Raw genomic sequence first — 22,463 nt, forward strand, 5'->3', positions numbered from 1 at the left:
GTTATCAGCTGCCTTCAGACATCAGTGAGGCAGATGAACAGCTGGAGCCTGTTCCCAGTGTGCGCATGCGCAGAGTGGCCAGACGAAGGGAAGAGCTAAAGAACAGGGGTCGGCTTGGTAGTAAGACTACAGGTGGAGGATAAATGTCCCCTCCCAGAGGGAATAAAAGAGGAGCGACAGGGGAGTGGAGTTTGCAGGAGACCATTAGTTCGCTTCATTGGTTTGTGACTCTCCGAGACTCCTTGCCAAGTTCTGCAGATATCGGCCTGGCAGCTCTCCAAGCCAGATGAGGTCTGTGATTGTGAATCCTCCCTGGAAAGACTTTGCTGGATGTGAAGGATCAGAATTCACATTAAATTAATAAAAGGTTTTTTTTGTCGGAGTTGGCTTCAGGCTCTTGAGAAGCTTTGGTCAGAACATTGGGTGCGACTCTAAGACATTGGTGCTCATCTCCCTTTTTCGGGAGAGGGAGCCAGCGTTGTCCGAAGACAATGTCCGTGGTCATGTGTCCAGCATGGCTGCATGCCAAAGCCCCACGGAGTGCTCTTACCTTCTCACTGAAGTGGTCCCTATGTTCTGACCCAGCTCCCCAAACACGACAAACCCTCTGAAGTTAACTCAAAGATTCCTTTATGAGGAATTTGCATTTCCTCTTGCAGATCGTTTGATGTGTGTCACTTTATATGGGGGTGACCCGTTGCGTTCCTTGGGTTCAAAAGGGAGGTTTTTTCCCCCCTGCATTATGGGTGAACTGCATTTATTCCATAGCCTGTTCCTATATAAAGACGAGGAAGATGTAATTCATGGATGTAAATCTCTGTAAATTATGAAAGCCATAATTTTCATTCCGTCCCCCCCCCCCCAATTAATAATTGCGAGAAGTAGCTGTAAACAAATTACTATATCACACACAACTTCCTTTCCTTTCCAGTCTGCCCAATTGAAAAACAGCTGTGGCAGACCACATTTTCTTTTTCTTTCTCTTTCTTTCTTTCTTTCTTTCATTCTTTCCTTCCTTCCTTCCTTCCTTCCTTCCTTCCTTATCTCCCTTCTCTCTCCTTCCTTCCTTGTCTCTCTCCTTTCCTTCCTTCCTTCCTTCCTTATCTCCCTTCTCTCTCCTTCCTTCGTTCTTTATCTTCCTTCTCTCCTTTCCTTCCTTCCTTCCTTCCTCCCTCCCTTCCTTCCTTCCTTCCTTCCTTCCTTCCTTCCTTCCTCCCCTGCCTTATTTCCTCCCTCCCTCCCTTCACTGCCTTCTTTCCTTCCTCCTTCCTTCCTTCCCTCCTTCCTTTCTTTCTTATCTCCCTTCTCTCCTTTCTTCCTTCCTTGTCTCTCTCTCCTTTCCTTCCTTCCTTCCTTATCTCCCTTCTCTCTCTCCTTCCTTCCTTGTCTCTCTCTCGTTTCCTTCCTTCCTTCCTTATCTCCCTTCTCTCTCCTTCCTTCCTTCTTTATCTACCTTCTCTCTCTCCTTTCCTCCCTCCCTCCCTCCCTCCCTCCCTCCCTCCCTCCCTCCCTTCCTTCCTTCCTCCCCTGCCTTATTTCCTCCTTCCCTCCCTTCACTGCCTTCTTTCGTTCCTCCTCCCTCCCTCCTTCCCTCCTTTTTTCCTTTCTTATCTCCCTTCTCTCCTTTCTTCCTTCCTTGTCTCCCTTCTCTCTCTCTCTCTCTCCTCTCTCTCTCTCTCTTTCTTTCTTTCTTTCTTTCTTTCTTTCTTTCTTTCTTTCTTTCTTTCTTTCTTTCTTTCTTTCTTTCTTTCTCACCTTGTTCATGCCTGCTCAATAGGACCTTCATGCTGAGGGATACGCTTCATTCTGCATTGGGTGGTTTTATCAATCAAATCCACAAAGTGCATTGGACCAGGAAGTAGCAGTCCTTTCCTTTAAGCTCCCCCCCCCCCCCCCCCGAGCTGTTGCTTGCATTCAGACTCTCCATCGCCTTGTCCTCCCATCCCGCGTTCCTTTGGTCCTCCTTTGCGTCCTTGGAATTCTCCTGGCCAAAGAGCCAAGGTCTCATTTCTGGCATCCCCATTTGTCGTTGAGTTGAATCTTCTGCCACGGGGCTCTCTGATGGATCACGCTTCCTTAGGCCTCAAGTGGAGTGAGCTAACTTTGAGTCCTACCAAGGGAAAAGGATTTCTGTCTCAAGTACGAGACTGAAAAGATGATTTGATGCTACAAAACGTACAGTGGGTGTTCCCCCCCCCCCCCACTTTCCTTCCTTGGTGCTGGAACAAATCAGTGGCTTGAAGGCTAAAAGGAGGGCAGATAGAATGCAGATAAAGGTTAGGTCCCCTCCCCCCCTGCACATCTGTGTTGGTCGTTCCTGACTCTAGGGGGCAGTGCTCATCTCCGTTTCAAAGCCGAAGAGCCAGCGCTGTCCGAAGACGTCTCCGTGGTCATGTGGCCGGCATGACTCAATGCCAAAAGCGCATGGAACGCTGTTCCCTTCCCACCAAAAGTGGCTCCTATTTTTCTACTTGCATTTTTTACGGGCTTTCGAACTGCTAGGTTGGCAGAAGCTGGGCGGCCCCGGTGGCTGGCACGCCGTGGCGCAGTGCTGGTTCATGGCCTGTGGGTTAGGGATCCCTGGTTTCATGCAACGCCAAAGGTTGTTGTTGTTGTTGTTATTGATGTATGTTGCGTAGGAATTTGCCGTGTGTGATAGAACGTTGGGCTTGATTTCTCTCCTCTGCCCCCTTGTCTTTAGGGATAGTTAGCCACTTTGGGGGGGGGGATAGTTTGGTCCTCCCCCTCTTTGGCCCCAATGCAGCCCCTCAACATATTTTCTGTGTGAAAGACTCCCCAATGCTTAGAAAAATTACAGTGACCCTCCTTTCCCTTTCCTCTTTCTCTTTTCCTTTCTTCTTCCTTCCCCTCCCTTCTTTTTTCTTCCTTCCTTTCCTTCCCTCCTTCCCCTTCCTTTTCCTCTCCCCTCCCCTCTTTTTCTTTCCTTTCCTTTCCTTTCCTTTCCCCTTCCCCTCCTTCCCTCCCCTCATTTCCCTCTTTCTCTTTTCCTTCCTTCTTCCTTCCCCTCCCCTCTTTTTTTGTTCCTTCTTTCTTTCCTTCCTTTTCCCCTCCCCTCTTTTTCTTTTCCTTCCTTCCTTCCTTTCCTTTCCCCTTCCCTTCCCCTCCCTCCCCACATTTCCCTCTTTTTTCTTTTCCTTCCATCTGCCTCCCCTCCTTTCCCTTCCCTTCCCCTCCCTCCCTCCTTCCCTCCTTTTCTTTCCCGTTCTCTTCCCCTCCCTCCCCCCTCCCTTCCTTCCTTCCCTCTCTCCCTCCCTGCAATACCTTCAAAGCGCCTAGACCGCAAAGGGTTAAAAAAAACCCACCCCAACCCCCCTCCCTCTACAAAAGACTTTGGCAGTCTGGCAAGCCCCAGCCGTGACTCATCCTTCCGTCTCCATCCGTGCCCCCCCTCCCCTTCCCTCCCGATGGCTGCCAGGCATCTGGCAGGCCGATGGGCAGAGGAGGGTTAAGCCTTCGGAGGCATGCACAGAGTGGAGAGCGGGCAGCCTGCACTGCAGGAGCATCTTCTCATGCCATGCCGGCTGGCTGGGCTCCTTCTCATCCCCCCCCTCCCCGCCTCGGCAGCGGCTCAGCTTTGAGAGATCTCTATGGAGCCATGGTAACGGCAACGGTGGCAGCGCCACACTCGACGTCCCCCCAGCTTCTGACAGGGAGCAACTTGGAAACCCGCTTCCCGGAGAGCGGGAGAGAGGCGAGCCGGTGGATTTTCACCCTCCGGTGACTTCCAGGGGGGCATCGAAGGCAGCCTGGGGGGGGAAAAAACCACGGACCAAGGTGTGCACTTTCCCCATCAGCAGCTTCCCCTTCTCGGATCCCCGCAAGCCCGCTGGGATGCTGAAAGTTCTCACCCTTCCATCCTTTCTTGTTGCCATTAAAGCTGGGCACCTGCCAAGCTGCCCGCTGGGCATGGAGGGGGAAAAAAAAGGAGATTTTTGGAAGTGGACTGCAGTGAAGCCGTCCACCCTTGGGGGGAGAGGGTTGAGCAAGCCGGAGGCGCAGAGAAATTGGGGAAGGTTCCTCCTGACCTTAGCGGAGATCCAGCCGCTGCAGCTGCTCCCCTCAAGGTTAACGTGGGGAGTCGGCATCTCCACCGGCCGGGCATCCAAACCCCAAGATGCTGCTGGCTCTCTCCAGGGTGCCTTTTGCTGCTGGCAGGTGCAGACTGGCTGCTATGCTGCAGCCTCTCCTTCTGGGAAGGGAAGCGGGGAAAGGAGAGCCCTCCGTGAAAGAGACCTTCTTCCAGCTGGCCAGACCCTCCCCGGGTGGCGGTGATGGCGGGGCTAGCTGGCAAAGCTTTTGCCAAGGGGAGTTTTCTTCCCTGCAAAATGGTGGCCATGTTGGCAAGGGAAGGGTTAAATGCCTTCTTGCTGTCAGAAGCGGGTTGGAGCCGCTGGGTTAAGCTCAACCCTGCTGCTGCTAGCAAAGATTAAAAAGCGGGGCGCTGCAGTGCCTGGCAGTTGAAATAATGCTGAATGGGAGCCCCACGGATCCCCACGCCGCAGCTGACCCTCTGCCTTTCTTTTTTCCTCCTCCCGCCGCCGGGCGTCTTCTTCTCCTCCTGCCAACGAACCGCCAGCTCGCCCTCCCTTCGTACCTGCCGTCCGGTCTGAAGATGATACGTCTAATTTTGATGCCCGGGAGGAGGACGCCGGCGCTGCGGCTTCCCCTCTCGGCCAGCTGAGCCCTGCGGCTTCCCCAGGAGACGGTTGGCCATTCGTGGGGTTCTCCTTCACCAAGGCGCTCGCCGTCGTCCTCCGGTCAGAGTAAGTAACCGGCTCGGAAGGGATGAGTAAGAAGAGTCGATTGTTGCTCTACCAGGGCAGTTTGCTGGGGTTTGGGAGGAGGCAGGAATCCAGTGGTGGAGCGCTCTTCTGCTCGCGGGATATATTATATGATTCAGGCTCTTGATTTCCCTACAAAACTGGGATGGATTTGACTTGGTGTCTCCCTCATCCCCAGGAACTGGATGCCATGGGGGACTCTTTGGTTGGAGATGAAAACTCCTGGAATTCAATCTGGTCTCCCCCTTCCCCAAATCCGTGACCCTGCAGGGGAAGAAAATGTTTTTGACTTCACCCTTTGCAAATAATAATAATGATGATGATGATGAATCGGAAGGGAATTGGGGAAAATCTTAAGCCCTGGGTGTACGTGCTCCTTCTGTTGAACTGGCTGGGGGGGGGGGGGGGATATTTGCTAAGCCCGGTTAGGTCCATCCAGGGTACCTTTGGAGGGGGGGGGGAGGCACGGTGGAGGGGACGAGACGAGAGTGCCCAGCAAAATGGGGTACAGGCTGTGGGTTCGGTAGGACTCCTGGTCAAAAGGAGGCATCGCAGCTGCAGAACGGCTGCCGATGCAGAGGGCCGTGGCGATTGGCTGGCCGGGGGATGCGGGGGGGGGGGAAGGATCGGAGGTCCTGGATCACGACGGACGGTTAGCGAGCCGATTCGTGAAAAAGTCACCGCTCATCTAAGGATGCCTCTTGTGGTTTCGTGGGCCCTGGAGTCGTGAGCTGCTACTATGAGAAGGGAAGTAGGAGCAAAAGCTGGCTCGGTGGGAGATGGGGCGAGTAGTAAGACACAGCAGATTGTCCCTGCATGCAGAGATTTTACATATATATGTATACACACACACACACACACACACACACACACACACACACACAAAAGGGAGGAGAGCTAGTGGCTTAGAGATATTATAAGTGCCTAACATGTAAAATAGCCCAAGTTCGAATCCCAGCAAGAGTGTGGCTAGCTGATGAGAGCTAAATAGCTTGAAATAGATCTATATTAGTCTCCCTTTATTTATTTATCAGCAAAAAAATGTTATGTATGTATGTATGTCTCCTCTTTTATAGCTACACTGGAACATATTTTTAGGATAGTTTGCTATCTAGATATAGGTGTGTGTGTGTGTGTGTATGTTTGTGTGTATATATATATTTGATTGGATTTGTTTTCGTAGATTTTCATGGGTGTAGGTATGCTGGTCTCGTACACCCATGAAAATCTACGAAGACAAATATATATGTATGTATGTATGTATGTATATACACATACACATACATACATACATACATACATACATACATATATACATACAGTGTCTTCCCTTTTTTTTTTAAAGAGGAACGCTCGCCCTAAACATTTTTCAGTATGTTTAAATTGGGTTTCCAGCTAGTTGCAGGAAGCTGCCAACCTGCAAAATCCAACCCTGGGTTTTCAGCATAGTGTGACTATATATCTATACATACATACATACATACATACATACATACATACATACATACATACATATATATATGTTGTATTTGTACTGATAAATAAATAAAGGGAGACTAATATAGATCTATTTCGAGCTAATTAGCTCTCATCAGCTAGCCATATCCTTACTGGGATTTGAACCTCGGCTGTATGATATCTTAGGCATACCAGGGGTTGTAACACAAATACATACATACATACATACATACATACATACATATATATGCCCCATCGTGGGGTAGATTTGTCTGACGACCTCGGGTTTTTTTTCTGTGTTCCCCGTGTGTGGAGGATGGTTTATTTTTATTTTTTAAATGAACCTAAATTTGGTTTCTCTCCTGGCACCAGTGATGTTTCCCCGTGTTATGAGTCAGAAGGACCTGAAATAGGCCAGCAATTAAAAGGGAGATTCTTCCCTGCCTTTGGTGTCCTCCTACTCAGTGGGTGCTGCTGCTTTTCTAGGCGGGGGAGGAAAAGCCGGGACTATCAATCAGGAGTGTGAAGGTGGTACCTTTGCACCAAAAAGCTGCTTTCTGCTCCGTTTTACAGGGGTGGGTTTTTGGGGCCCTAAAGTCTCTTAAAAAGTCATCCACCAAACCTTTGAGTGATCTCTGTGGCCAGTGAGATGAAAGGTTTTTTTTTTTTTCCTCTTGATGACTAGCATCTTGAGTCGATCGGTCAATTCTTTTTTTTTTTTTTGCTGCCATGGATTCTGACCCAGCCGAGAGAGAGAGAGAGAGAGAGAGAGAGAGAGAGAGAGAGAGAGAGAGAGGGAATTGGATGGAAAAAAAATGAGGAAGCTCCCTTCCTAGACTCCCAATAAATGGAATGAGGCTGATTAGACCCACTTGAGCAGAGAAATGTAACTCTGATTATCGGTTAATGGTGACAGCAGCAGGCGTAGCCGTGGTCAAACGGAGCTCATTTGCAAGCTCCCCTGTGGTTCGACACCTTTGATTGGATTCTGGAGGTATGTCTTTAAAACTGTCTCGTACCTTCCAATTTATTCTTCATTAGAGGAAGATCTGAAAATGGAAATATGCGAGGTTCTTGAATTAAAAGCATGGCATTACATTAGGAGATTTTAAAAGCACCATCTGGGTTTGGACATTACATTATAAACCATGCTTGCTTAATCATGATTTACCGAGCGCATTCTGAGCGGCAGGGACTGCTCAACAAACCAGCCTATAAACCATGGGTTAGAAACCCGATGATACATGTCTCCTAGTTTGAATCAAAGGATTTGATTAATACACCAACTCTTATCATGATTCATTTAATTGTGGCTTCCTAAATCACCGTAAACGGTTACACACAACATGCGAAGACATAAACCATAGTTTGTAACTTCCGTCTGTTCATCGAAGCAGAGAAGGGCCAGCATCAATTTAAAAAATACCTTCCAGCTGTATCCGAAAATGTTCAGATGAAGGACTTCATTCAAATGTTAAGCTCTCTTGTGGCATATGTAGACATATCTTTATTGAATAAGCCACATTTGGCTGGGTTTTTTGGGGGAGGGGGGAGGATTGAGCTTTATTTAATGAAAGCTTAATGAATAAACAGGGGATTCATTTGCACCTTACTAGTGGACAACCAATTCAATATGAGCCAGCCGTGTGCAGCAGCTGCCAAAAAAGCCAACCCAGTTCTAGGCTGCATCAACAGAGGGAGAGAATCAAGATCACGTGAAGTGTTAATACCACTTTATAAGGCCTTGGTAAGGCCACACTTGGAATACAGCATCCAGTTTTGGTCGCCATGATGTAGAAAAGATGTGGAGACTCTAGAAAGAGTGCAGAGAAGAGCAACAAAAATGGATTGGGGGACTGGAGGCTGAAACATATGAAGAACGGTTGCAGGAACTGGGTATGTTTAGCTTAAGAGAAAGAAGGACTAGGGGAGACATGATAGCAGTTTTCCGATATCTCAGGGATTGCCACAAAGAAGAGGGAGTCAAGCTGTTCTCCAAGACACCTGAGGGTAGAACAAGAAGCAATGGGTGGAAACTAATCAAAGAGAGAAGCAACTTAGAACTGAGGAGAAACTTCCTGACAGTTAGAACAATTAATCAGTGGAACAGAAGTTGCCTCCAGAAGTTGTGAATGCCCCAACACTGGAAGTCTTTAAGAAGAGAGTGGATAGCCATTTGTCTGAAATGGTGCAGCATCTTCTGCCCGAACAGGGGGTTGGACTAGAGGACCTTCAAGGTACCTTCTCTGTTATTCTATTCTACTCTTATGGTTTTTGAGCCCAATGACAGGGCTGTAAAACATCTCTTCCCAAAGCCACATAGCTGGCCTGACGAAAAAGCTTTTATTTTGCATTTTCATTTGTAGCACCAACAGCAATCTTCGTTGCATACCGAGAGGACTATGAGATGCCAGATGCTGAGCCTTTCCACGTCTTAACTATTGGAACAAATAAATTGTTCTTGGATCCTAGTTAGAAAAAGAAGAAGAAAACAAGGGATGGCCACTGAAGGGAGAATATTGCAAAGTGAAGGAATGATGACCAAGATATAGCAATAACAATAGGCACTTACAGACTGCTTTATCATGCTCTCCAGCCCCCTCTAAGCGGTTCACAGAGTCAGCCTCTTGCCCCCAACAATCTGGGTCCTCCTTTGACCCACCTCGGAAGGATGGAAGGCTGAATCAACCTTGATAGATAGATAGATAGATAGATAGATAGATAGATAGATAGATAGATAGATAGATGATAGATAGATAGATAGATGATTGATAGATAGATAGATAGATGATAGATAGATAGATAGATAGATAGATAGATAGATAGATAGATAGATAGATAGATAGATAGATAGATAGATAGATAGATGATAGATAGGTAGAGATGGATGGATGGATGGATGGATGGATGGATGGATGGATGATAGGTAGGTTGGTGGATGGATGGATGGATGAATGGATAGATGCTATATAGGTAGATGAATGGATAGATGGATAGATGCTAGGTAGATGGATGGATGGATAGATTATAGGTAGGTAGGTGGATGGATAGATGGATAGATGCTAGGTGGGTAGGTGGATGGATGGATAGATGCTAGGTAGATGGATGGATGGATGGATAGATTATAGGTAGTAGGTGGGTGGATGGAGGAGTAGATGGATAGATACTACGTAGGTAGGTGGGTGGATGGATGGATAGATGATAGGTAGGTAGATGAATGCTAGGTAAATAGAAGAAAAAGAGAAGAGTGGAATTTCACAGTACTTTCCAGCCCTCTCTAAGCGGCTTACAGAGTCAGCCTCTTGCTCCCCAACAATGGGTCCTCATTCTACCCACCTCGGAAGGATGGAAGGCTGAGTCAACCTTGAGATAGATGGATGGATGGATGATAGGTAGATGAAAGATAGATGGATGGATGATAGATAGATGATAGATAGATGGATGGATGGATAGATAGATAGATTAGATAGATAGATAGATAGATAATAGATGGATGGACGGATGAGAGGTAGATTGAAGATGGATGGATGGATGATAGAATAGATGGATAGATGGATGTCAGAAATTAGTTGTTTTGTAGCCTAGCAAATTGGAAACTTAATACTGGACTGCAAATGTTATCTCACTGCTGCATCTTGCTTCTATTCTTGGCTTCAAAGCTGTGCACTTTCTTGAAAGCTAGTAGGAGAAATTGTTACCCGGGAATATCAGGCCCCATAGATAAAGGAACCAAACTAGGGAATTTTCCTGGCTCATAAAGCCTTAAAGCATTCTGCCGAGAAACAACTTGGCAAAGAGGGGGCTGCCAACCCCTACACGAGGCTATAGGAATACTCCACAAATAAGGTAGACAGAGACAGGAGCTTGAACAAAAGAACGCTTTAAAGATCACGTTGGTAACGCATCTTTGTCTCTGATTGAATAAACTTTGTTTCGATCTGCCTAAAATGTATATAATACTCTGAGCCACTCTTGCAGGGGGTGGCTATTCCTTAAATGCATTTATTTGTATGTTTTGGATATAGTTTTGTTACCCAGCTTTTGCTATGGCCATAAATAAAAGCTGATCCTTTTTGCAAGCCTCGTCTAGAGTCTCCACTCTCTTTGGCATCTCAGTGGCTCGGGATAACTGCTGAAACCTTACAGTACATTCTTTTTTCTCTTTCCAGGTCTGCTTTGCGTTCGGATTCTCCCGCGAAGATTAGCTCCATGGAAAAGAAACTCCTTTTTAAGAGCAAAGAGCTTCAAGACACCCAGGACAAGTGTCACAAGGTATTTATTTACATGGCCGGTTTCCCTCCTTGCTCCAGAAGTCCACAATCCGCCCGGGGTCAAGGATCTGCCAGAGGCTGACATTGGTTGGCGGCTTCCGGGGAGAAGTTTCCTCATCGGGCAGAGAGAGAGAGAGAGAGAGAGAGGAGCCTAGGTCATGTCTCGCTCCAGGGCTGCTCCTGTTAAAAGAAGCTCTGGATCCATCCAAGAAGCTTCCAGAAGAAGCTCTGGATCCACCCAAGATCCTTGATCAGCCCTGCTTTGATGTTTCGAGCCCTTCACCCACAGTCTTCATCTGATACTTTCTTTCTCTAATTCTCTTTTTTGAGTGCTGCAAAGTCTCGGGGGTCTTTTCCCCCCCCTCTCCTTCTTTCTGCTTCTGTAACTGCGACCGCTTCTTTGATTTGCAACGGACCATCTTCTAACTCTTTCTGGAAATAAACTCCTTGTGTGTGTGGGGGAATCCGTGGAAACTCTCCGTTCTCCTTTGCGGGACTCCGAGGGAGCGCCGCGTTTCCTTTTGCTTTGATCCGCATCGCTCGGTGGTCCCTCTGAACGCTATGGGGGAAAACCCTCTTCTGGTTCGAGATGGATTTAGGATAAAGCTAAAGTGAGCCATCTCGGGAGCGAAAGAGAAAGAGAGAGGAATAATAATCATCATCATCATCATAATAAAAACTCCTCCAATCCGGTGAAAAAATGATGGTGACTTTTGTGCTAACCGGGGTCCGAAGAGGGGCTGAATGCAAACAAGCCGCGTGAATGAATGGGGTGACTTAGAATCACTGCCTTTTTGCCCCCCCACCCCCCTCGAGAAGGAAGCGTGAATTTCCCAGGACCGGAAATAATGGTATTTGCCTTTTAAATAACTTACTAGCCTTCGTCTCTCCGCTCCGGGTGCGCCTTGTCTCCCTGCGTGCCCACCGGGAGTCTCTTTTTTAAAAAAAAAAAACCTTTCGATGTCTGTTTGCAGATGGAGCAGGAAATGACGCGCTTGCATCGTAGAGTGTCGGAGGTGGAGGCTGTGCTTAGCCAAAAGGAGGTGGAACTGAAAGCCTCCGAGACCCAGCGATCCCTCCTGGAACAGGACCTGGCTACCTACATCACAGAATGCAGTGTGAGCCTCTCCCTGTGTCCCAGAAATCCCTCCCCCCTCCCCTCCCTGCCCGGGATTTAGGGATTTAGGAGATTCGAGTTGGCGATTGGGTACCCGCAGAGCTGGTGGCACTGTCAAGAAATTGCTCCGGGCACTTTTTCATTTGAAAAGCCTTTGAAGTCCGTTGAAGTCTCGGGAGCCTAAGGGTTGACGTGATACCGAGGCGAAAGAATGCAGGGAGTCCTCGACTTACGACTGCAATTGGGACCCCAACATTCCTGATGTGGAGCGAGGCATTTGTTAAGTGAGTTTGAGGGGCCCTTGGACGCTTTTTCTTGCCGCGCTTGTTAAGTGAATAACGGCCGTTACACCTTTTCCCCCGCTGACTTTGCTTGTCAGAAGGTCGGCAGAGGGGATCGCGTGACACCTGCAACCGTCGTAAGTACGAGTCGGTTGCCAAGCATCTAAATTTTGATCACAGGACCCTGGGGAGACTGCAAAGGTCATAACTGTGAAACATGGTGAGAGTTTCACTCCCCCCCCCCTCCCCAGTGCCGTTGTAACTTGTAACCATCATTAAACAAACTGTGGTAAGTCGAGGACTGCCTGCATTTGGGTCGCATCTTAAAAAGGCAGAGGACAACTCGAGAGGGATGGGTTTTTTTGAACATCTTGAGTAATGTTAGCTTTGTCAGAGCTTGTTACGTTTTGGACCGAAAGCCTATTTTTAACCGCTCTGGAGGCATCTGCTAGAAGATCTCGTTCCTGCACCTGAGGTTCAGAAGGTGGGAATTGCACCAAAAAAAAAAAGCTAAGATGCAAAGCTTCTTGTTCCACCATGATTTAGGGTTGTTTGTTGGTTTTTTTCCTCTTAGCTTGACTTGGCTTCGGCCCAATCTCAGGAAAAATGGGCCCTTTTTTGTATCCAACCTTGCATTTTTTCCAGAGCTTAAAGCGAAGTCTGGAACAGGCTCGGATGGAAGTGTCTCAAGAGGATGACAAGGCGCTGCAGCTCCTTCACGATATAAGAGAACAAAGCCGCAAGTTGCAGGAAATCAAAGAGCAGGTACAGATAACGCTTGTTCAGGAGGCTGTACCGTATTTTTTGGAGTATCAGACACACCTTTTCCCCCCCCCTAAAAAGAGGGTGAAAATGTATACACCAAATGTAGCCAAAAATGCGAGGCACCGAGGAGGAGGCGGTGGTCTGTGGCAGGAGTCAGCAAACTGCGGCTCTTGAGCCGCATGTGGCTCTTTCCTCCCTCTGCTGCGGCTCCATCACCGGTCGGCGCCACAATGCACAGTGCGCCGGGAGAAGACTCTATGGCAAGGGGAGGGTTTTCCAGTTGTCTCCACAATTGATAGGGCTTTCGTTTATGACAGGTAGAGGAAAAAGTACGCCGCGCTAGGAGGAGACTCTATGGTTGGGGGGGGGGGGGAACTGAACTTCTGGTCAGCTCCAGAATTGAACAGGGGGCTTCCGGTTAGGTAGTACCTTGCTCAATAGGAGTAACTGTGAGAGGGGTCTTGGAGTCCTAGTGGACAACCATTTAAATAGGAGCCAGCCGTGGGCAGCAGCTGCCAAAAAAGCCAACACAGTTCTAGGCTGCATCAACAGAGGGATAGAATCAAGATCACGTGAAGTGTTAATACCACTTTATAATGCCTTGGTAAGGCCACACTTGGAATACGGCATTCAGTTTTGGTCGCCACGATGTAAAAAAGATGTGGAGACTCTAGAAAGAGTGCAGAGAAGAGCAACAAAGAGGATTAGGGGACTGGAGGCTAAAACACATGAAGAACGGTTGCAGGAACTGGGTATCTCTAGTTTGATGAAAAGAAGAACTAGGGGAGACATGATAGCATTGTTCCAATATCTCAGGGGCTGCCCCAAAGAAGAGGGAGTCAAGCTATTCTCCAAGGCACCTGAGGGCAGGACAAGAAGCAATGGGTGGAAACTAATCAAGGAGAGAAGCAACCTAGAACTAAGGAGACATTTCCTGACAGTGGGAACAATTAACCAGTGGAACACCTTGCCTCCAGAAGTTGTGAATGCTCCAACACTGGAAGTTTTTAAGAAGAGATTGTACAAGCATTTGTCTGAAGTGGTGTAGGGTTTCCTGCCTAAGCAGGGGGTTGGACTAGAAGACCTCCAAGGTCCCTTTCAACTCTGTTATTCGAATGAATGGGTGGATGGATGAATGAATGAATTTATGAGTGAACGAACAAATGGGTGACCACATTTCACTCGGAGTCTCTCTGTTTAATTCCAGAATCTTCCCTCCCCTCCATTTTCCCCTCATAACTTTCCAAGATGTCTGACTTCCCTTTCCGTCCCTCAGGAGTACCAAGCTCAAGTGGAAGAAATGCGACTGATGATGAATCAGCTAGAAGAAGACCTTATTTCTGCTCGCAGACGCAGCGATCTTTACGAGTCGGAGCTGAGGGAATCTCGACTGGCGGCGGAGGAGTTCAAGCGAAAAGCCACCGAATGTCACAACCGGCTCCAGAAAGTCGTGAAGGTCAGATTTTCCTGGTTGATTTCCAATCTTATCTGGCTCCCAAAAGGATGGAAAAGAGAGAAATTTGACTCGGTTTTAGAGGGGGGGAGTAACACATACACCCATGACTTTAATTCATGTAGTTGTTATTCGTTTTTACATTCGTCGTTCTTATACATTTGTCGTTCCATTTAGAGAGTTATAACATACCATTTGGGTTGATCCTTCGTCTGTTTTGACATCACCTTCTTTTCCCTTTCTTTTCTCCCTCCCTTCCTTCTCTCCTTCCATCCTTCCTCCTCTCCTTTCCCTTCCTTTACCTCTCCCCTATTCCTTTCTTCCTCTTCTCCTTCCTGCCCTCTCTCCTTCTCCCTTCCATCTTCCGCTCCTCACCTCTATCTTCCTTCCCTCCTCTTCCTCTCATCTCCTCCTCTCTTCCTTTCTTTTTCTATTGTTGTAGGTTCTTTCTGTTCTCCCTCCCTCCCTTCTCTCCGTCGTAAGATGGGGCAAAACGCATTGAACCACTTAGCAGCAGAAATTTTAGGCTGAATTGTGGTCATAAGTCGAAACCAAAGGAAGTCATTCTTTAGTCATTTCTTTGAAAAGGGAGTTGGGAGGCTGAATTGCTTGGGATTCTGACCGCCAATTATCCAATTTTGTTCTAAAAATGTTTTATATTTGTAACTTGACAAATTTCTTAGCCTGTATGATATTAAGGGCCCAGGGAGTGATGAAAATGGCATTATTTGCTGTCTGTGTTGCAAAATAATCAGAACAAATGCCTTTACGTTCCCCAGTATGGTTACCTTTTTCTGATCAAAATTAGTCCTTAATAACTGCTTTTATTAATTTCCCTTGACTCTATTTTCAATATTGCAATGAGATTAGGCTATCTAAGAAAAGTGGCTCAGGGGCTAAGACTTGTCTTAGCTGATCGGCGGTTCGAACCCCTAGCGCTGCGTAACGGAGTGAGCTCCCGTGACTTGTCCCATCTTCTGCCAACCTAGCAGTTCGAAAGCACGTAAAAAAATGCAAGTAGAAAATTAGGGACTACCTTTGGTGGGAAGGGAACAACGTTCCGTGCGCCTTGGGCGTTGAGTCATGCCGGCCACATGACCACGGAGACGTCTTTGGACAGCGCTGGCTCTCCGGCTTTGAAACGGAGATGAGCACCGCCCCCTAGAGTCAGGAACGACTGGCACATATGTGCAAGGGGAACCTTTGCCTTACTTAAGAAAGATTCTGTCTCTTTCTTTCTTTTTTTTGAATCACAATTACCTGCAAGATTTCACCTTTATTTCTCCAATAAAGTGAGTGGTGTTTGGAGGTATAAGAAAATTTAGAGCTACATAGTTTTCTGGATTCGGTTACTAAATTGCATGTTCTGTTTAATTCTCACCTCAAAGGTTAAAGACCAAGGAAAAACAGAAGTTGGAGAGCTATATTCCAAGCTGGAGAAGGTATGTTTAGAAGTTTTCTTTTCTTTTGTGGAATTCTTCGCGATAACATCCCAGAAATAAATGTCTGCGGGGATTCTCAATTATCCTGATCACGATGGGCCCAAAGATGATTTTCTAAAAAAGGCAAGGAGACTTTCTTTGTTTTTCTTCTGAAGGCGTTTCGCTTCTCATTCGAGAAGCTTCCCTCAGTTCTGGAGAAGAATTGGAACTGAGAACCGAGGAAGCTTCTGAAATGAGAAGCGAAACGCCTTCAAGGAGAAACGAAGGAAGTCCAGTTGCCTTTGGAAACTGAAGACGCTTCTGGGAGGAGAAACGAAAAGTCTTCAGCGAAAAACCAAGATAGCCCGCTTACCTTTTGAAAAAGCGTCTTCAGTATCCCAGAATAAATACAATATTTGTGTGAGTAAAATCGTAAAATCAAATGAATTCCGGACTTAAAACTGGGATTTGGGGACAGGCAGGTCTTTGCGAAGAATCTGGACAACGATTTGTCCAGGATGGTGTCGGGTCTCCTGCTCGAGCAGCGGGTTGGACTAGAAGACCTCCGAGGTCCCTTCCCATTCTGTTATTCTTTTCCCTTCGTGCCTTGTCTCTAGATCAACGCAGATCAACAGGTGAAAATTCAAGAACTCCAAGAGAAGCTGACAAAGGTGAGATTTCATGCCGGGCGTGCCGGAGAAACTCGACGGCTTTGATTTTCAGCGAAGAAAGTTGGTGAGGGGGAAGGTTTTTTTTTTTTTTATAAATTCCCCCCTACACAAGTTGATAAATCTCCTTTATAGACTTTTCCTGCAAGCTGTAACGCAGAGGAGGGTGGAACAAGAGTCTGGTGTTCCAAAAACAGAGTTAGTCATCCTTCTATTAGATAGGAAAGGGAGGAGGGGGGGGTGTTATGTGATTGGGGGGGGAGGTCTGGAACTAGAAATGGTGATGCTCGATGCTTTCTCCTCTTCATAACCTGTCAAGGGCCGGGCTTATTTTTAAAAACAAAAGCTTGAGTCAGAATTGGGCTATCGGGTAGGAATTTTAATTGAGAAGGCCAAGTCGGGCAGGCACACACACAAACACACACACACACAAATACACCGCACAGGTGTGCAAGCGTTTTTCAGCCGCCCAGGCTCGCTTTGGCGATGATATAATGGGCGCGGATATAATATGGACAGATTGCGCTTGGTTTTAATTTGGCTGGGGTTTTCATGAATGGGAAAAGGGCCAAAACATAACTCATGGATTCTATGACTTCTATTTGTTTTATTTTTTCCTTTTCTTTACTTTTTTCTTCCTGGTGTGGGAAGCCCTCCTGGAAGAAGGAAAACCTATCTGAGAAATATTAAAAATACTGTGTTTTCCCCACCCCAAAAGGGAGACATGGAGACATCTACTCTTAAGAGATGGAAAGCAGGCTGAGTCTTTCTTAATAGCCCCTCTCCCACCCACCCCAGAAGATATTGCAACTGGGAAAAGCATATTGCAATATCTGCTGGGGGGAGGGGGTGTTAACTGGTTTTCCCCAGTTGCCATGGACGGCTGTGGTGTTGGACCATAAGGAAGGCTGAGCGCCAAAGAATGGAGGCCTTTGAACTCTGGTGCTGGAGAAGAAGACTCCTGCATTGAGTCCCTTCCTTTCTTTCTTTCTCTCTCTCTTTCTCTCTCTCTTCCTCCCCTCCCTCCCTTTCTTCCCTGCCTTCTTTTCCTTCCTTCCTTCCTCCATCCTCCCTCCCTTCCTTTCCTCCCTCCCTTCTTTCCTTCCTCCTCCTTCCCTCCCTCCCTCCTTCGTTTCTTTCTCTCTCTCTCTCTCTCTCTCTCTCCCTTTTCCTCTCTCTTCATCCCCTCCTTTCCTCCCTTCCCTGCCTTATTTCCTCCCTCCCTTCCTTCCCTCACTGCTTTCTTCCCTTCTTCTTCCTTCCCTCCCTCCCTCCCTTCTTCCTTTCTCTCTCTCTCTCCTTTTTCCTCTCTCTTCCTCCCTTCCATCCCTTCCTTCCCTGCCTTTTCCTTCCCTGCCTCCCTTCCTTTCCTCACTGCCTTCTTTCCTTCCTTCCTCCCTTCCTTCCCTGCCTTATATCGTCCCTCCCTTCCTTCCCTCACTGCCTTATTTCCTTCCTTCTCCTCTCCCTCCTTCCTTCCTTTCTCCCTCTCTCTTCCTCCCCTCCCCCCTTCCTTCTCTGCTTTCTTTCCTTCCTCCCTCCCTCCCTTCCTTTCCTCACTGCCTTCCTTCCTTCTTCTCTCTCTCTCTCCCTCCCTCCCTCCGTTCCCTCACTGCCTTCTTTCCTTTCTCCACCCTCCTTCCTTCCTTCTTCTCTCTCTCTCTCCCTTCCTCCGTTCCCTCACTGCCTTCTTTCCTTTCTCCTCCCTCCTTCCTTCCTCCCCTCCCTGCCTTCCTTCCCTCACTGCCTTCTTTCCTCCCTCCCTCCCCCTTCCTTCCTTCCTTTCTCTCCCTCCCTCCATTTTATAAGTCTGCCCAATTCAAAAACAGCTCTGGGTGGCCACAACATCCGCCCTCCCTCCCTCCCTAATGTAGGGACCAGTATATTGTTGATTCCCCCTTCCTCATGCATCCAATTACGTGTTGCGCTAAACTAAAACCCTGAGCGATGGGTTCCTGAAATGTTCCGGTGTTTTTACACCCTTGCATACAACACACCGGCGTTGAGTTTTTTTCTCCCTTCCCTCCGAAGGCCATGAAAGCAAGCTCGGAAGCCACCGAGTTGCTCCAGAACATCCGCCAAGCCAAAGAGAGGGCCGAGAAAGAGCTGGAGAAACTGCAGAACCGGGAGGACTCCAATGAAAGCATGAAGAAGAAATTACTGGAAGCCGAGGTTAGCAAAGGGGTCACTTCGACACGCTCCAGGCTTCCGGTGCAATGAAAAAAAGTCCTGGCTTTCTTCGCTGACTGAAACCTTTGCTTAAAGACGATTTGTGGGTTTTTTTGGGGTGGGGGTGGGGATTTGAACCGAAGTTTAGCTAGGCAGAAGGGAATTGGAAGAGCAGGCGGCCAGCAGTTCGTGGTCACCTGAGCTTGTAGTGGGAATCCACAGTTCCTTAATTTGGAGCTGGCCGAATTTATATGGTACTCGCCGATAAGCCGGCGTTGCCCGGGTATTTATTTATAGGGGGGGAAATGTCTGGACCAAACCTCATTTCTAATGTTGGATTTCCCCCCTTACCAGAGGTGGAGTACTGGGAAGCCGTTACTATGGCAACTCCATTGCACTGTACAGTAGAAGCCATATTAAGGCAGTACAGTAGAAGCCATTTTAAGGCACAACAGGCTGTATCTTAACACAACACACACACCGAGGAGTTTTAGGGGTGTCTTATCCCCGACAGTATTTGTTCCCAGAGAGTAAGTCATCTGTGTACCAAGTTTGGTTGAAATTGCTCGAGGCCTTCCAGAGCTACGCTGGAACACACACACGCACACAGCCATTTTTATATATAGATGGCAGAGTTGTCATTAAAGAATCATTGCCATTTTTTTGGTCTTTTTTGTTGTTTTCCAAACGGTTTGGGCTTTCTCCAGTGGTGGGATCCTACCAGTTTAACCACCACTTCGGTGATTGCGTGCTTTGCCCGACAACCAGTACAATCCAACCCCTGGCTTTCTCAACACAAATTCAATTGTTCCAAGATTTTGAATCTGGGGTTTTCTTGTGATGGCAAAATGTTAGGTGACCATCCGGATTCCTTTTTTTGGGGTGTGTGTGTGTGTGTGTGTGTGTGTGTGTAGAGTTCATTTTGCCTTCCTGTCTGAACTTTTGTCTAGGAACGACGCCATTCTCTGGAGAACCAAGTGAAGCGGCTGGAGACGGTGGAGCGGCGAGAGAACAGGCTAAAAGAAGATATCCAGACCAAATCTCAGCAAATCCAGCAGATGGCCGATAAAATTCTGGTGGGTAGCAATGAAAAAAAGAGAGAGAGAGAGAGAGAGAAAGAATCTTCAAACGGGAGTGAGAGATATTTGGGTGGGAAGTGTTAAAGGACAGAAAAAGAAGCAGAAGATTTCAAATTATTAAACTTCTGCAGCTGGGGGGAGGGGGGGCAGGTAAAAATTATCAAGGGTTCCTTGTTAATAAAGCCACAGGTCGATGAAGCTTAAAAGTGACCAGGTTGCTGCTTTAGCTTTCAAGCTTGCTCAGGGGTGCTTGGCAGCAACCATAAACCACGAAAATCCGCCCCAATAAAAAAGTATTTCTACATTCATTCATACGGAATAGTCTTGCCTCCTCTTAGCTCTGGTTTGTTGACATAATAGTGCTTTTCAAAAGGCAACTGCGCTTCCTTGAAAAGGCAATGAAGGAAGGAAGGAAGGAAGGAAGGAAGGAAGGAAGGAAGGAAGAAAGAAAGAAAGAAAGAAAGAAAGAAAGAGAAAGAAAGAAAGAAAGAAAGAAAGAGAAAGAAAGAAAGAAAGAAAGAAAGAAAGAAAGAAAGGAGGGAGGGAGGAGAAGAGAGAAAGGAAGAAAAGAAAGAAGGCAAGAGAAAAAGAAAGGGGAAGGAAGGAAGAAGGAAAGAAAGAGGTAAAAGGAAAGAAGGAAGAAAAAGAAGGAAGGGGAGAAAAGAAAAAAAGGAAGGCAAGAGAAAAAAGAAAGAAAAAGGAAGGAAGGAAGGAGGAAAAAAGAAAGAAAAGGAAAGGAAGGAAGAAAGAAAAAGAGGAAGGGAGGGAGGGCAGAAAGGAATAAAAGAAAGAAGGCAAGAAAAAAGAAAGAAGGAAGACAAAAGGAAAGAAGGAAGGAAGGAGAGAGAAAAAGGAAGAAAAAAGGAAGGCAAGAAAGAAAAAAGAAAAGAAGGAAGAAAAGGAAAGAAGGAAGGAAAGAAAGAGAAGGAAGAAAAGAAAGAAAGAAAAAGGGAAGGAATGAACAGAAAGAAGCAAGGAAGGAAGGAAAAAGAAAGAAAGAAAGAAAAGTAATTAATCCTTGGACAGACCAGAAATAATGACGCTTCCACCCCAACCCGCTGTCTTCTGTGGGCGGCCTTCCAATCCCCCACTTACTGCCCCCAATTTCCCCCGGGGTCTTTCCCCCGTCGTCCCCCGGGCTCCTCTTGGTGCTTGTGCTTCCCACGGAAGAGCCTTGGCTCCCAGTTGCCGCAACAGACGCTCCCCAGCTCGAAGGAAGGGCTGTTTCGTAAACTCCCTGCCCATCAACATGTTGGAGTTCTGTGACAATGAGGCCTGCATAGCCAAGCTGGAGAAGCCTTGGCAATCCCTCCGGTGTCCCTAAATCTGCCGGGTTTTCCGTGTTGGAGAAGGACTGAATTAATCATCTTAACTCTTTCCTCTCCAGAAATAATCTGACGGTGCGAATCCGTGGGGCGCCTTGCGAGCCTTCCAGCTCTTACGAAGAATAAAGGAGATTTTGCACAGAGAGCTCTCTAGCTAGTTAGAGTTCTGGGGCCCTGCGTTGATAGGGGGTCCAAATACCCATTTATATGCACCCATATTGAGAGGTACAGCAGGTCCTCAACCGGTGTCTGTGTGTGTGTGTGTGTTTGACACCCCCGATCTAACCTATTGAAGAGAAGAATTAGGGGTCACAAGAGAGCAATGCTGCAATATTTGAGAGGCAGCCTCAAAGAAGAGGGAGTCAAACTATTCTCCAAAGCACCTGAGTGTAGAACAAGAAGCAATGGGTGGAAACTAATCAAGGAGAGAAGCAACCTGGAACTAAGGAGGAATTTCCACAATAAACCCACGGAACAACTTGCCTCCAGAAGTTGTGAATGCTCCAACACTGGAAGTTTTGAAGAAGAGATTGGACAACCATTTGCCTGAAGTGGTGTAGAGTTTCCTGCCTAGGCAGGGGGGGTTAGACTAGAAGACCTCCAAGGCCCCCTCCAACTCTTGTCATTCTCCAAAGCACCAGAAGGCAAGGCAAGGAACAATGGATGGAAACTAATCCAGGAGAGAAGCAACCTGGAACTCAAGGAGGAATTTCCTAACAGTGAGAAGAATGAACCAGCGGAACAACTGGCCTCCAGAAGTTGTGAGTGCTCCATCGCTGGGCGTCGTCAAGATTGGACAACCATTTTGACTGGGATGGTGTAAGATCTCCTGCCTTAAGCCAGGGGGTTGGACTAGATTACCTCGGAGGTCCGGCCCCTACGATTCTGTGGTTTTTTGGCTTCGTATCGTTTTAATCCAAAATAAAGTCTTGATATCCTGGTTTCCCAGCGGCCGATAGGTTTGAGAACGGTTTCATCCGCCTCTAATTTTTTTTTTTTTAAATAACAACAACAACACGGAGAGCCTTTTCTAGAGAGGAAGCGACCGCTTGAGTCGGGATCGACTTCAAAGAAGAGAAGCCAAAAAGAAGAACAAGAGGAAGCGTTGCAAATCTTTATGTTTTCCCTGGGCTTTTAGCCGTGTAGGTGGAAGCTGACAGCTTGCTATGGCAACAGCGGTAGGGGCAGCTGAGTAGGAGCTGCTGGAGAAGATTTCAAGTGATTTTCTCTCTCTCTCTCTCTCTCTCTCTCTCTGTGTCCCCCGGAGTCTCTGCAAACGGCTTTCAACTTGCACTTCTTGACTTTCTGGAAAGATCTATCCATTTTGGGCGAAATAGGTTTTGGTGTGTTGTTGCAGCTGCTGTTGTCGATTTGCCTTCGATTGCAGAGAGATGCGTGCTAGCCTGCAATGAAAAGATAACTCGTATAATTGCTTACAGGCTGTACCCCAATATCAGAAATTAGAAAAATTTCGGCCTGGGCGGAAGCAGATGGGCTTAACCCTAGAATTAAAAAATAAAGGGGAGTCGGCATAATTAATGAAGTTTGGAACAGATTTTATTATTGGAATAAGACAAGGTCTTATCCCATGATTTACAGTCACATTATTTACATAATAATGTGATTGGAGAGAAGGATGTAAATAATGTGATTG

General features: G+C 47.2%; 1 protein-coding gene across 5 annotated transcripts in view; it reads left to right on the top strand.

Annotated features, from left to right (window-relative positions):
• The window catches only part of CIT (citron rho-interacting serine/threonine kinase), a 211,089-nt gene that overhangs the window by 144,155 nt on the left and 44,471 nt on the right, over positions 1–22,463 (top strand). For 4 of the 5 annotated variants that reach the window (XM_081966272.1, XM_081966273.1, XM_081966274.1 and 1 more), the window contains exons 9-17: positions 4,598–4,784; positions 10,430–10,532; positions 11,506–11,649; positions 12,575–12,694; positions 13,971–14,150; positions 15,536–15,589; positions 16,186–16,239; positions 18,268–18,408; positions 19,356–19,481. In XM_081966272.1, coding sequence (XP_081822398.1) covers positions 4,598–4,784; positions 10,430–10,532; positions 11,506–11,649; positions 12,575–12,694; positions 13,971–14,150; positions 15,536–15,589; positions 16,186–16,239; positions 18,268–18,408; positions 19,356–19,481 — 1,109 coding nt within the window. The remainder of the gene's footprint in view (positions 1–4,597; positions 4,785–10,429; positions 10,533–11,505; positions 11,650–12,574; positions 12,695–13,970; positions 14,151–15,535; positions 15,590–16,185; positions 16,240–18,267; positions 18,409–19,355; positions 19,482–22,463) is intronic. The other variant, XM_081966276.1, reaches the window with a different exon arrangement.

The sequence above is a fragment of the Natrix helvetica genome (assembly GCF_964273705.1).
Source record: "Natrix helvetica genome assembly, chromosome: 14".
NCBI classification, from domain to species: domain Eukaryota; kingdom Metazoa; phylum Chordata; class Lepidosauria; order Squamata; family Natricidae; genus Natrix; species Natrix helvetica.